The sequence below is a fragment of the Apis laboriosa genome, unplaced genomic scaffold, assembly GCF_014066325.1.
Source record: "Apis laboriosa isolate Shangri-la unplaced genomic scaffold, ASM1406632v1 scaffold39_cov144, whole genome shotgun sequence".
In the NCBI taxonomy this organism is placed as follows: domain Eukaryota; kingdom Metazoa; phylum Arthropoda; class Insecta; order Hymenoptera; family Apidae; genus Apis; species Apis laboriosa.
The window spans coordinates 2458457-2471748 of record NW_025223140.1 but is presented as its reverse complement, the minus strand read 5'-3'; the positions used below and the strand labels follow the sequence as shown (position 1 = coordinate 2471748).

General features: G+C 41.3%; 1 protein-coding gene across 18 annotated transcripts in view; it reads left to right on the top strand.

Moving 5' to 3' along the window:
• Positions 1–13292, top strand: part of LOC122715634 (CUGBP Elav-like family member 4) — a 513357-nt gene that overhangs the window by 487433 nt on the left and 12632 nt on the right. For 13 of the 18 annotated variants that reach the window (XM_043937961.1, XM_043937967.1, XM_043937962.1 and 10 more), the window contains 4 exons: positions 7939–8085; positions 8315–8453; positions 10414–10581; positions 11159–11260. In XM_043937961.1, coding sequence (XP_043793896.1) covers positions 7939–8085; positions 8315–8453; positions 10414–10581; positions 11159–11260 — 556 coding nt within the window. The remainder of the gene's footprint in view (positions 1–7938; positions 8086–8314; positions 8454–10413; positions 10582–11158; positions 11261–13292) is intronic. The other 5 variants (XM_043937956.1, XM_043937957.1, XM_043937960.1 and 2 more) reach the window with 5 other exon arrangements.

Here is a 13292-nt window from a genome sequence, read left to right as displayed (position 1 = left end):
AAAAAAAAAAAAAAAAAAAAAAAAAAAAAATCGAGAGAGCATCGAATCGAAGAAGGGAATCGGAAATCGACGGCACGAATCGAAAATCAATCGTTAGGTATATCGGGGGGAAAAGGGGGCCCGAATTTACATCTATATTGTGGAGGATGGATATTTCTCTAGGGGGTCGGCCGTGATCGGGAAATGGCGCTCGGCTCAATTTCGAAATCATAGAGACCTAGAGGGAGGAAAGGTATCAACTGATCGATCATTAAACCCTGGTTATTACCGTGAAAAATTGGCGGCCACGGCGGGCAAATTCGTCCCTCCTCCTCTCTCTCTCTCTCTCTCTCGACCGATCATCGAGCCGTGTAACGCGGTTTCCTCTACTCGAATTGACAGGGTGTTCACGCGTCACGCGACGGCGGCGGCGGCCAATATTTCTGCCGGGAGGAGTGAATATTTTGCGGGGTTGGTTCCTCCTCTTTCTCTCTCTCTCTCTCTCTCTTACGCGGTACGTGTCACCGTTGGAATGCGAGCCCTCGCGCGTAGTAGTTATGCCTTCTGAAGCGTGTGACATTTCTTGTCACGCCTCGCGACACGCTCGCGGCAGCCCACCACCCCCACCACCGCGGAGAGGTGGTGGTGGTGGAGAGACGTGCTCTTCGTTCACCCGTTGCCTCTGCAAACTCCCGAAATGTCTCGTAATAAAAGCAAACCTAGGGAAAGGAGGGAGGGGGAGGGGGGAGGGGGGGGAGAGAGAGAAGTGTTTTGCCAGGGTTTGGCGGCGGGGGTAAAACGTGGCAGGACGTAACACAGTCGTCCCCTCCCCCCTCCCCCCCGCCGTACAGCGTGGGGAATTTTACGTAACGTTGCTGCTCCGTTTTTATTTTATACCCCGGCCAACCCCTTCGGGCGTGGCGGCGCACCGCTCGGAAATTAAGTGCTCGGAATAAAAAGACACGCCGTCCCCTCCGTGGCGAAGGGGACGGCGTGTTTCTTTCTGGGAACGCGCGGCCGCGAATTTAAAGAACGTTTCGAAGAGGGAAGGAAAAGAACGATTCCCTTTACGCGGTTGTCATCGACGAGGATCTACGCGTACGCGAAGTAGTTAATTGTAGTTATTTTTTTTTTTTTTTTTTTTGAATTCTGCTCGTTATTCTAGTTTATTACGGAATAGTAGGTAATAATTGTTAAATTATTAAATTATCGAAGAGATTTCCGTTCTTATCTATAAAGTTATAACTTTACAATTTATTTTTTTTCTTTTTTCGAAATCGTGAAGCTTCTGCTCATTATTCTAGTTTATGTACAGAATAGTAGATAATAATTGCTAAATTATCGAAAAGATTCTTATCTATAAAGCTATACTTCACAATTTTTAACATTTAATTGTAGTTTTTTTTTTTTTCTTGAAATCGTGAAGCTACTGCTCATTATTCTAGTTTATGTACAAAATAATAGATAATAATTGCTAAATTATCGAAAAGATTCTTATCTATAAAGCTATACTTCACAATTTTTAACATTTAATTGTAGTTTTTTTTCTTTTTTTGAAATCGTGAAGCTTCTGCTCATTATTCTAGTTTATGTACAGAATAGTAGATAATAATTGCTAAATTATCGAAAAGATTCTTATCTATAAAGCTATAACTTCACAATTTTTAACATTTAATTGTAGTTCTTTTTTTTCTTGAAATCGTGAAGCTTCTGCTCATTATTCTAGTTTATGTACAGAATAGTAGATAATAATTGCTAAGTTACTAAATTATCGAAAGATTATCTATAAAGCTATAACTTCACAATTTTTAACATTTTAACATTTAATTGTAATTATTTTTTTTTTTTTTGAAATCCTGAAGCTCATTATTTTTGCTCATTATTCTAGTTTATTTATATAGTATATTCTAGTTTATTACGGAATAGTAGATAATAATTGCTAAATTACTAAATTATCGAAAAGATTCTTATCTATAAAGCTATAACTTGACAATTTTTAACATTTTAACATTTAATTGTAATTATTTTTTTTTTTTTAAAATCGTGAAGCTTTTGCTCATTATTCTCTTATTTACGGAATAATAGATAATAATTGTTAAATTATGAAAAATTAAAAATTATGAAACATATAAAAAATTATAAATTATGAAATATAAAAATCTTTAAATTTCCGATCGAACGAAAATTGGAACGACGAGAAACGATTGTGGAACGACTCGTGATTTCGGGATGATTTTGAAATCGCAAGATGAGGGGAGAAGGCGGGTTGACACGCGTTGACGATCAGATGGGCGAACTCGAAAAGTTCATTAAACGGAAGAAAAGTAGAAGCGTGTGTAAAAGTGGATGGTGGAGGAGGGAGTAGCCCTCGAGCCTTGGCGGATGTTCCTTTCTTCGTTCGAGGAAACGAGCGAAAAGTGGATGGAAGGAAATTGTCTCTGCATTAACGGAGGCTCGGAAACTGCTTCCAACATTTAATTAAAGACATTCCCTGAGTAATTCCCTTGGCGGCCTCGTAATTGCATTGCTTTTATCTCCTGTACAACTGTTACTTGTTTGGCGAGTCTCTTTTCTATCAGAACGGGGATCCCCGAAGGGGGGAAGGGGAAACGCGATCAAGCGTGAGACATGGAGACCTTCCCTCCACTCGGATATCTTCCTCTTATGAAATAACCGTACTCGAGGACCTTAATATCGCTATTATCGTGATTAAATTTGAATCGAAGCGAATTTACCTTTATAATATATATATATATATTTCTAGCCTTCTCTTCCCCTTAGAAAAATAGACGATCGATTCGATGAAAGTAAAGTTGGATGTTGACGGGGGTGGAGGGGACGTTTAAAGATTAAATTATCGCGGATTTATAGGATTTACGTCTCCTCCAATTGATTGCTCTTCAAATTTTACGGGGCCACCCTCGTAATTACGGGGAGTCCCTTCTTACCAAAACAGATCCTTCAACAGTTTCCGAGCGGATACTGATATCGGCATCTTCTATCTATAAATATATCGGGACGAAATATCGAGTAAAAATTTCCCTTGGATAAGCCTTGAAACACAAATTTTCAAGAGGCCGTAAACAAGATGAAAAAGAATCCTCGACAAGAAAATAAGAAAAATTAATACTTATTTGAAAAGAAAATCCAACAATCTACATTGGAAACGAAATAACTTATACGGATAGATTGATTAATTTTCTCAAATGTTTCTTTTTGTTGAATTCGATTAGCGAGTCTCCGTTCTAACGTTCTAACAACAACTGTTAAAAAAAGGATCAACTTTAAACTCTATTATTATTCAAAAATTTGTTACTCGGCTCGAGTATCGGGAATCCGTGAAATCGTGTTTCAGCTTCCTTTGCCGTATCCTCGTTATAACGAGATCAAATTGAAAATAGTTCAAAGCGAGTACTTTTTTCTTTTTCTCTTTTTTTTTTCTGCCCCTCCCTCGAGCGAGGTGCGAAACTTGTAACTCGAAGCGCGGCGGAGAATTGGATAGTTTCGGAGGGGGGAGGGGAGGGAGGATCGCGTGGACAAGGGGCAATCGGCCGGTCTTGCGGTTCCAGTTGTACCCATTGAAATTACCAGCTGGCGAATTGGCAAGTGCGATGGCGCAGCTAACGGGAGAACCTCCAATCAGTAGGTAATTGCTTCATTCCCGTTCCCGGCTCCGACGCAATATCGCGGTTCTCTGACCCGTGCCTTCACTTTCAAAGATTTCTATCCCGTCTCAAAGGACCACTAGGGGGCGAGGGAGGGAGAGGGGCAATTTTTCCCTCGTCCCAAACGCGTTAATTCGGCTGGATTCGTTCGACAACGTTTATTATTATTATTATTATTATTATTATTATTATTATCATTATTATTATTATTATTATTATTATTATATTTTATAGAAATCTCTTATCGAGCAATTAAAAATTTTCCTTCGTCAAACAATTGGAATAACAATTTTCGTTTAATCACATTAACAATGCTATTGTTCATTTCTCGAGAGAGAGAGAGAGAGAAATGAAATTACACTATTACACTCGCAAAAGCGAGGGAAAATGGAGGAAAGGAAGGCTGGAAAGAACGAATAATAAAGCTTGCCACGAAGAATCGGAAAGGATCATAAGCATCGTTCGACTCGTTTCCGACGATTTCGCCGTAACAAAAGCCGCCGCCAACCCGTTTCCAACCGGACAACAAAGTTCATCTCTCGTCGAGCCCCCTCCATCCTCCCCCCCCATCCCCCGTAACGAAGACTTTGTACCCCTCTAGCGCCGGTATAACGAGACTGCGCTTTTGTATCACGGATTTTAAAGAGACAACCTGCACTGGTAAAGTGTACAAACATAACGAGCCGAGGAGTGGAAAGCGTTCAAACGCGTTTCCCTCCCCCTCCATCTCTCTCTCTCTTCCCCTCCCTCCTCCGTGATACCGCTTGGGGTGGCTTTTTCTTTTCGCGTGTAGTTGAGGAACGTTGGATCGGAATTAATGAACCGTAATCCCCCAATAATGAGGCTTCGGCTTCACTGGCTCTGATACGACCTCGCCACCCTTCTCTTACCCTCCCTTCGCCGCCTCTGTATCTATCGATGCGCATCCTCGTCCCGTGTAAATGTCATATATGCCACGCGACTTAGCCAGCCATTTCCACGCAACGGAGAAAGAGAGAGAGAGAGAGAGGCCTTCGAGGCTGTCGACGCGAGACAAATTATTTTCCTCAACAACACGCGTCGATGCTTTTCACCGCGCATAACGAGTTGTTCGAGCTCCGTAGAGAGAATACAAAATGTCGTACCCCTCTACCCCTACCCCCCGCTTTTTACAGCGTCTCCAGCCAGTGTGCAGCCGTGTCGATATTTTTCCCAGCTTTACGACGGAACGCCCCTGAATATTTTCGCCCTGCGAATTTTCCCATCGCCAATGACCTCGACGCTCGGGGTTGCATATCCTTGCACGCCCTTGCGACGAGTGGCCAACGTTTTATCTTTCAATTTATTCCCCATTTCTCTCAATAATAAAATTCGAAAATTATTTTGTGAAAATTTTGAACGATTCTGTTGGCTTGAATGACGTAAGTAAGTGAGAAAGAAATCTGTTTGGAAATTTCTTAACTTCGTTGAGGCGATGAAAATCAGAGTTTCAACATCAGTCGAGTAACACGTTTATAATATTATGTATCGTACGATACGATTTTGAATTACGTGACTGCTTTTATGCACGAAGTACTAGAATAGTCTACACGATACGTGTAATTGATTAGAAAAATTACTACTAATAAAATATATCCTGCCCAATCTTCACTTGGAACGGATTCGAGTTAAAGAATATTTTTAATCAAACTAATATTATTATTTTTCGAAAGGGAAAAGACGAAGAAACAATCAACGATATAATAGAATTATAATATAATTAATGAATTGCGATTGTATCACACTTATCTCGACACGCAAACGAAATTAATCGAATTAATTACTTACATCTCAAGAGGTACATGGATTTAGACAATTGTCCAAAAATTCTCCAAAATAATCAAAGCATCGTTATCCTGTTTCGAAGAAACGATCTTGAAACGCGTTAACCCTGTATCGCAACCCCTTGAACAAGCGCGGTCAAAATTAAGGGTGGTTTTAACCCGAGTTTCACGGTTTCGCGCGGCTAAAGGGTGGAGAAACGGCACGTATGAGTTCTCCCGGATACTCTTGATATTAGTTACAGTAATGCGGAAAGTTGTATCAAGCCATGAAACCCGCATAACTTTTATGCCTTGTAAACTGGCGCTGCCTGGTGGATCCAGGTTTCCTCGAAAACGGGCCGGTTATACGCCGCGTTTGGCCCCCATTCGACTCGGCCGTAAAACGAAACTTTTAATAATCGCGATTGCCGTCTCCTTCTCCCTTCCTCGTCCCCCCACCTCTCCTTCCCCTCGATTCATCGAACATCGATGAATTGTATTCGACGCGTGACCGTGAGTTAAAGTGGCGCTTCGAGTTAAATGCTAATGAGAATCGGGAATGAAAAATATCTGCACCGCTTTCAAAGCTTTTAATATATCCTCGTGAACTTATCGAGGTGTTCTTTCTCCTTCGATATATATATATACACGACTCGAGGCCAAAATTTTTGCCGATAAAAAAAAGAAAGAAATCTCTAACTTGTGTTCGAGTTGAAGAAGAGAAGGAAGAAAGAAAGCGACGGAGATATATTTTAATTTTTCTCTTTTTCCTCCGTACGAAAAATTTGTCTGTAACGAAACTCTGACTCGATTCCACGAGTAACGCCTACGTTCCATGGGATCGTATAAATTTTTACGTACGAGCTCGTTTCGTAGCCCGCCGGTATCCGACGATGGGTCTCTGTGTGTAAGGGATTTTACGAAAAATAGAATTAAACGAAAAAAAAAAAAAAAAAAAAAAGGCGAGGCTCGGGTGAAAAAGTTTTTACAAATTTCGAATCCGCGTATCCTTTGACAACGACACCGAAATGTTCGGCAACGAGAAATAATAAAAGCAAAAGCGCTTTTTATATACACGGGGCATACACAATATCCTCGATACAATTGGGCCGATATCGATGATACACCCTATCCGATTGAAAATCGTCTCTCGGTTATAATACATCGGTTCGATCGACCCGACCAACTCTTGGATCATCCTTTTCCATTCGATGCTTAACGCCCGTGCACGAACGGGTATTATCACGTACGTATTACGCGTTTTTAATGCAACGACACGTACCGATTCCATAAACGCGTCACAGTCGTGTTTTACACCCATTTTTTAAAACATTGTGCAAAGTTTCCGTAAAAAGGTCAATTATTATCCATTTCAACAATTTTAACTTTCGATTTAATGGATCGTGTTTTCCAAATTTCAATTTTCGAAAGGTAGATAACTAGCGAAGATTAAAAATTACACTTTTCCTTAAACGACGATATCTCGGGAATCGTATTAAGAGAATCGATCTTTCGTTCTTTCGATCGAAACCTGTTATCTTGCGAATTATAACGGTTTAAAGTTTCCCCGATTTCAATCGAATCTTTAAGGTTGCGTAATGGATCTGTCTCGTGACGATTGATATCTATCGATAATTTTCTGAATGAAGAGAGAGAATGAAGAATTACGGAAGAATCGTAATAATAAGAAAGGATAGGAGCGAAAGGGGGAGGAGAAAGGCGTGCAAAATCGCGTGACGAGGAAGGGGATTTTCAGCAAGCGTGTCAACGGGTTACAATATTACCGTCGTTATATAAACTCAGACACGCCCAGCATTTGCATTGATGACGTGAATATAATATATCACCAGAAAGCTTGAAAGCTGAGCTTTTCTCCACACCCAGCCACAATGGCCACTGACCACCTGTTGCCTTTCCATTTATATTTTAGACGCGGTGAGAAACGTCATCGCCTTACGTATCCTCGTAAACATCTCAAAGGGGAACGTCTTCCCCATATTTTTGAAAAATCCTTTCGCTCGTTCAACGCCCTCCCTTATCCGTAACCGGCCGCGATAAAGGGACAACAATAATTTCTCTCTCTCAGCAAAATTTTTCCACAAAATTTTCCTCCTTTTTTCTCTTCGACGCGGAAAAATAAACGAGTTAATTTTTAATAAGTAACGTATAATCCTGTTTGATGATCACGCCTGTTGTCGAAGCGGCGTCATCATCAAATTTTCCACGCGCAAATTCATGGAGGATGAGAAGTCTCATGGAAATTAAGGCCTATCCGAGTATTCTTTCCATTTCACACTTGCTGAGAATCTTCCCTTTCCTGCAATAGTTCTTCCTTCGACGCATTGGAATGAAGATTTATTCCACCCAAGATTCGTATTAAGATCGATTTTTGGTTCGATTGAACGTAAAACCAGATATCGTGGATGAAGTGATGTGTTATAGTTACACGTATTGCATAATATTTGTGTATCACGATATAATTGAACGTGGAAAATCGAAATGATTTGTTTCAGGGTGCGTCATCCAGCTTAGTGGTAAAGTTCGCAGATACTGAGAAAGAGAGACAACTAAGACGCATGCAGCAAATGGCCGGGAACATGAGCCTCCTTAACCCTTTCAACGTCTTCAATCAGTTCGGCGCTTACGGCGCTTACGCTCAGGTGGGTCACAATTACGGTTAACGCTTCCTCTCTCCCCTGTGTTACCGTCTCTTATTATCGCAACCTGTAATTGTTTCCATCTTGTTAGAAATGGAGACCGGCGTCACTCGATATCGTTAATTTAATTTTTTTTTTTTTCGATATAAACTTTCGAAATTGAAAAAAAATCTATTCGAATTCGCGAGAAAAATTCTAGATTAATTTTCGAGACAAACGATTCTAATTACAGCAGCAAGCAGCTCTGATGGCCGCAGCAACAGCACAGGGGACGTATATCAATCCAATGGCAGCATTGGCACACGTCGGCGCCGGCCAACTGCCGCACGCGTTGAACGGCATGCCAAACCCTGTTGTTCCACCGACTTCCGGTACGTCTTTCATTTTATTTCATTTACGATAAACATCGATAAACTTCTTCTTCCCCGACATCGCATATCGCAACAACGGCTAAGAGCCAGACTAATAAAAAAGAGTTTTTTTTTCGCGAATACATCGTGGAAAAATTAATCTCAACGAGTGAAAAAAAAAAATAGAAAAAGTATCGAATTGAAAAATTAGGAAGAAGGAATTATATATATATATATATACATATTACTCCTCTTACGGCTCTTGGACGGAAGGAAATATGTTTCTGCGAAAATTTTAAAAGAGGAGAGAAAAAGAAAGGAGAGAGAGAGAGAGAGAGGGGAGGGTGAATATCCGAGAAATTATTCGAAATAAATGGGACACGCGAAGAAAAATATACAGTCCCGCCCCCTTATGTACACTTTGTTGTGAAATTTCCCAGTTTCACCGGGGCGAAACTTCTTTCTTTATCTACCCCCCTCCCCGCTCTCCTCCGCCTCCCCCCATTTATTCCTTTTCCCGCGGATCCAGGAGAGCGCGTACAGTCCGTTGCCTTATAACCGGCTCATAAATCAATACAACATTTTCACCGAGCGTGACTCGAGCGAAAGATATTGCCAGTACCGCGAAACTTTATCGAAAGCCTCGCCCGCCGAACGAGGGAAGGAGGAAAAGCCAAAGTGGCGGCACCGTTCCTTCCTCCTTTTCTCCTCCTTCCCTTCACCTCCCTCCTCCCCAGTTCTCCTCCGATTCGCCAACGCGTGCACAAGAGGAGGGAACGAAATAGCGCACGGCCAGGTAAACTAAGCGAGGAAATCGGCTCTCCAACGGTGGAGTTCTGGCGCGCTTTCGAGCCTCTCGAAACACCGATAATACCGTTCGATAAGGGAAAAATAATATTTTTATTTCTTCCTTCCTTCTTTCCTTTCGATCCTTTCCAACGGCTCGCCACGCCGCCACGCGCCGGCAGATTGGTCGCGCGCTTCTATTTCTTCGGGGGATACGTCCCACCTGTCAATTCTTCAGCACTGGGAAGGGGAGGGGGGCGATTTGTATGTAGAAAAGTGGACGGATGAAAAGTTGAAGGGATTTAATATTCGAGCGAACGTGGTAAAAAAATATTACTTTTATCTCGAATCACTTGCAAGAAGAAAATTTTATCTCCCTTTTCTTCTCTCGAATAAAGAAACGATTTTCAGTAAATATCTACAGAGATACTTTCTTATATACATTTCATCTTCGCGTGTCCCATTATAATAATACAAAATTCGAAATACTTTTCTCCCTATTTTTCGAGATAATTTTTTCCTAAAATGTATTATCACGTAATTTATTGCTCTTTCATACACATTGAATATATATATATATATATTCGTTTATTTTAAAAAACGCTGCGTCTGTCTCACAATCCCATTTCGAAGCTAAAATCGTCGTCCTGAAAAGCTTACTCTTCCAACAATTTTGATTCTGAAGCAAAACCGAATACTTTCCTCAAAAATATCCCTATACCAAAATCCCAAAGTCAAGAATATCGAGATCACAGATCCTAGAGATCATCCTAAGAGAAACAAAACGGTATCGATCCCGCCTGTGTATCATTAACCTGTGGCGATATTCAACCGCGAGTCGCGTTACATTAATCGCCTCTAAAATCTGGGATCGATATCCCAGAAATCTGCGGGATCCATCCGCGGCCGGGTCCTCAAACACTGGAACGCGAGGTCTCGCGCGTCCTTCCAATTACACGGTACACACACACGCGCGCGCGCGCGCGCGCCGCGTAAATATATCGGTGCAAATCGGTTGACAAGAGAGAGAGAGAGAGAGAGAGAGAGAGAGAGAGAGAGGGGGGGCCAACTCTCTGGGTAAGCGCGATCCGGTTGGAGATCCGATGGCCTCGCGGCGAGGGAGGGAGGGAAGGGAGGGGGTGACCGAGGGGTCGGTGTTGTAAGAGCAAGAGGGTAACCGGTGTGTACTGATCAGGTTTGCTCGTAGGTACCGGTACAGGGCAGCCTGTTAACGGGGCGATACCGTCGTTACCGTCGCCAACGATGCCCAATTTCAACATGGCTGCACAAACACCGAATGGTCAACCAGCAGGTTCGGATCCTGGTGTCTACACCAACGGGATACCGCAGACCTATCCGGGACGTGAGTATCAACTCAGGCGCAGTGTGCCGCCCCTGCGCAATGCTCGGCCAATCGACGCCGGACTTTATTATTTTGCCTTCGCGATGAGAAGCGGGTAACCTCGCCCCAGACACCACCAGGGGGTTACCCTCGATCCTTTCTTTCCTCCTCTTCTTGGAAAAATCTTTTTCACTTTTTCCTCTCCTTCGTCCTTTCCTTCCTTCCTTTCCTTCTTTTTCTCCCCCCTCCCTCTTCGCGATAAAGCGGGGAGGGGGTTGTTAAGTATCGAACGGCCGCGTTCACGAAAAATCCCGATTTCGAGAATGATTTTTTAATAGAGAGGTATAATAATAAAAATGTTGAAAGATCGGAACGAAACTTTTCGATCTTCGTTGGCGCGAAGGGAGAGAGGGAAGGGAGGATGTGGAGAGGATCTTTTTTTTTTTTCCCTTCCTACCTCGCGTGAAATCAGATTAAAGTTAACGAGGGATCCAAGAATACACGACACCGTGCGATATCGATTGGTCAGCCACGTATTGCGACAGGGGCCCTAGACGTAGGTCCGTCCCCGATAAGAGCTGAGCTTACTGAAGTGTAGATGCCCTCCATCTGTCCATTCCAGCACAAGGGCTGCCTAATGGGGAGGCGGCACTCCAGCATGCCGCCGCGTATCCTGGAATGCAACCCTACCCCGGTGTCGGTAAGTTTTTTCTTCCCCATTTACTCTTTCCCTCTTCGCCTTCTATCGAGAATTCCGTCAAGCCTTCCGTATCTGCAACGAGTTTTTCATCCAACTTTCAACCAAACGCATTTCAGTAGTGTGCTTTTTTCGATAACAGCACGAGAAGCCTAGCCAAACGGGATTCAGCGATCCAAATCGGATTCCGTAACGAGTTTTGGTTAAAAAGAGAAAAGGGAAAAAAGGAGAAATTATTATTTGACAAAATTGAATAATTATATCGTTCGCGAATATATCTGACGTGGTATTCTCTGTTTCGTCGAATCGAGTAATCGTCGAGCGATAAATTTCGAAAGAACGATTTATTAAAGCGAAGAGAAATGGAATTAAAAAAAAAAAAAAAAAAAGAAAAGCGAAAGCAAATGAATCCGAACGTTCGATTTTAATATGCTTTTATCCGAGCACTCGAGCACTTAACTCTGAAAAATTCGATTCCGCTGATCGCGTTTCATGGCTGTTGCATGCAACTATTGGTCGCATGTGTACATTTATATACGTATATTATACGTAAATGTATATAAATATATATACATGCACTACGCGTACGCATACAGGATGGAACCCTAAGGGACGAAAATTCTATTCCTGATGTCCCTTTTCAACATTCCTCAGCGATCACAACTTTTTCCAACCCAATGTTTCTCGACAATGCAAGAAAAATTATCATTTTTTTTAATTGATTCACCTTCCATCCTGTATACGTATACACAACGACACCAATGTATCGACGTTATCATCCTGTGAATATTATATACATATCGTATATATTATATGTATATATATACGTGTATATATATATATATATATATATATAGGCGCGTTATATAATGCTTCTGGTGTGCTGCTACAGTGTAATTTCAATGTTCTTTTATAATATACTTCGTGTACATTTATATATATATATATTATGTGTATATATATATATATATATGTATGTATATCATAACTCTTGAGCGCATCGTGTACCGTGCATGTTCATCGATACGCAAACAACACGCCGACGTTATAATCGGCTGTCGAAGACCCGAACGATGTTACATCAAAATGCGATATACACCGGGGCAGAAATTATAATCCAATAACCAACATCAAAATGGACGATTCCGTTTCAGAGATAATCAACGTGCCGACGTAACTATACTTCGATTCGTTCCGCTCACCGTTAGCAATTAACGCGCGGGGTTTGATGAATTCTCTGTCCCAATGGTTAAATTAATAACAGAGCGAGCGAGAATTGGTGTTTCACAGTGGAAAGTCTCGTGTAACCAGCCCGTCATTATCGACTGCAAAAACATCGAACCGCGGAAACCTTGACGTGATAACAATTATTCCGGGTATAAATAGGGTGCAGGGTGTGGCAACACTCTGTACGCGATACCGGCGAGAGTTCTCGACGGTGTAAAGATAGAAGGGAAAGCGTGGATATAATAAAATTTGTCGCAATGTTTTCGAGTTTTCGCGTTTAACGCGTGCCAAGTAATTTTTAATCTTCTTCCTTGGAAGAAGAATTGATATGTCACGGTCACTTAACGTAGTTGAAATATTAATTTTTTTTTTTTTTTCCTTTCAAACTTTAAATAATACAAGTCTCGACATTGAAATATCTCGCGTATTCGATCAATTAGATAGTGATTCTTTATACTTTTCCGGATTGATCAAAATTAATTACAATAGCAAAGTCGAAAAGAAAATGATCTTCGAACGTGGCATTTTTTATAATTCGTCTTTACTTATATAAGTCTGTTTTCAAACGAATTTTTGTTCTTTATAATAATTTGTCTAGGATTATTAACCAATAAATAATAATAATAATAATAATAATAAATGTCTGTACGCCGTGTTTCTAACTTGTTATTCAACGCGAATGGATTAATTCCGGGGACTGAAAAATTTCCGGGGGTGGAAAATTGGTAGGGAGTTATTTCACATGTGAAAGTAAATCAAAAATATAGAGTAGAATTTTTTGTTTCGGGTCTTTTTTTTCTTTTTTTTT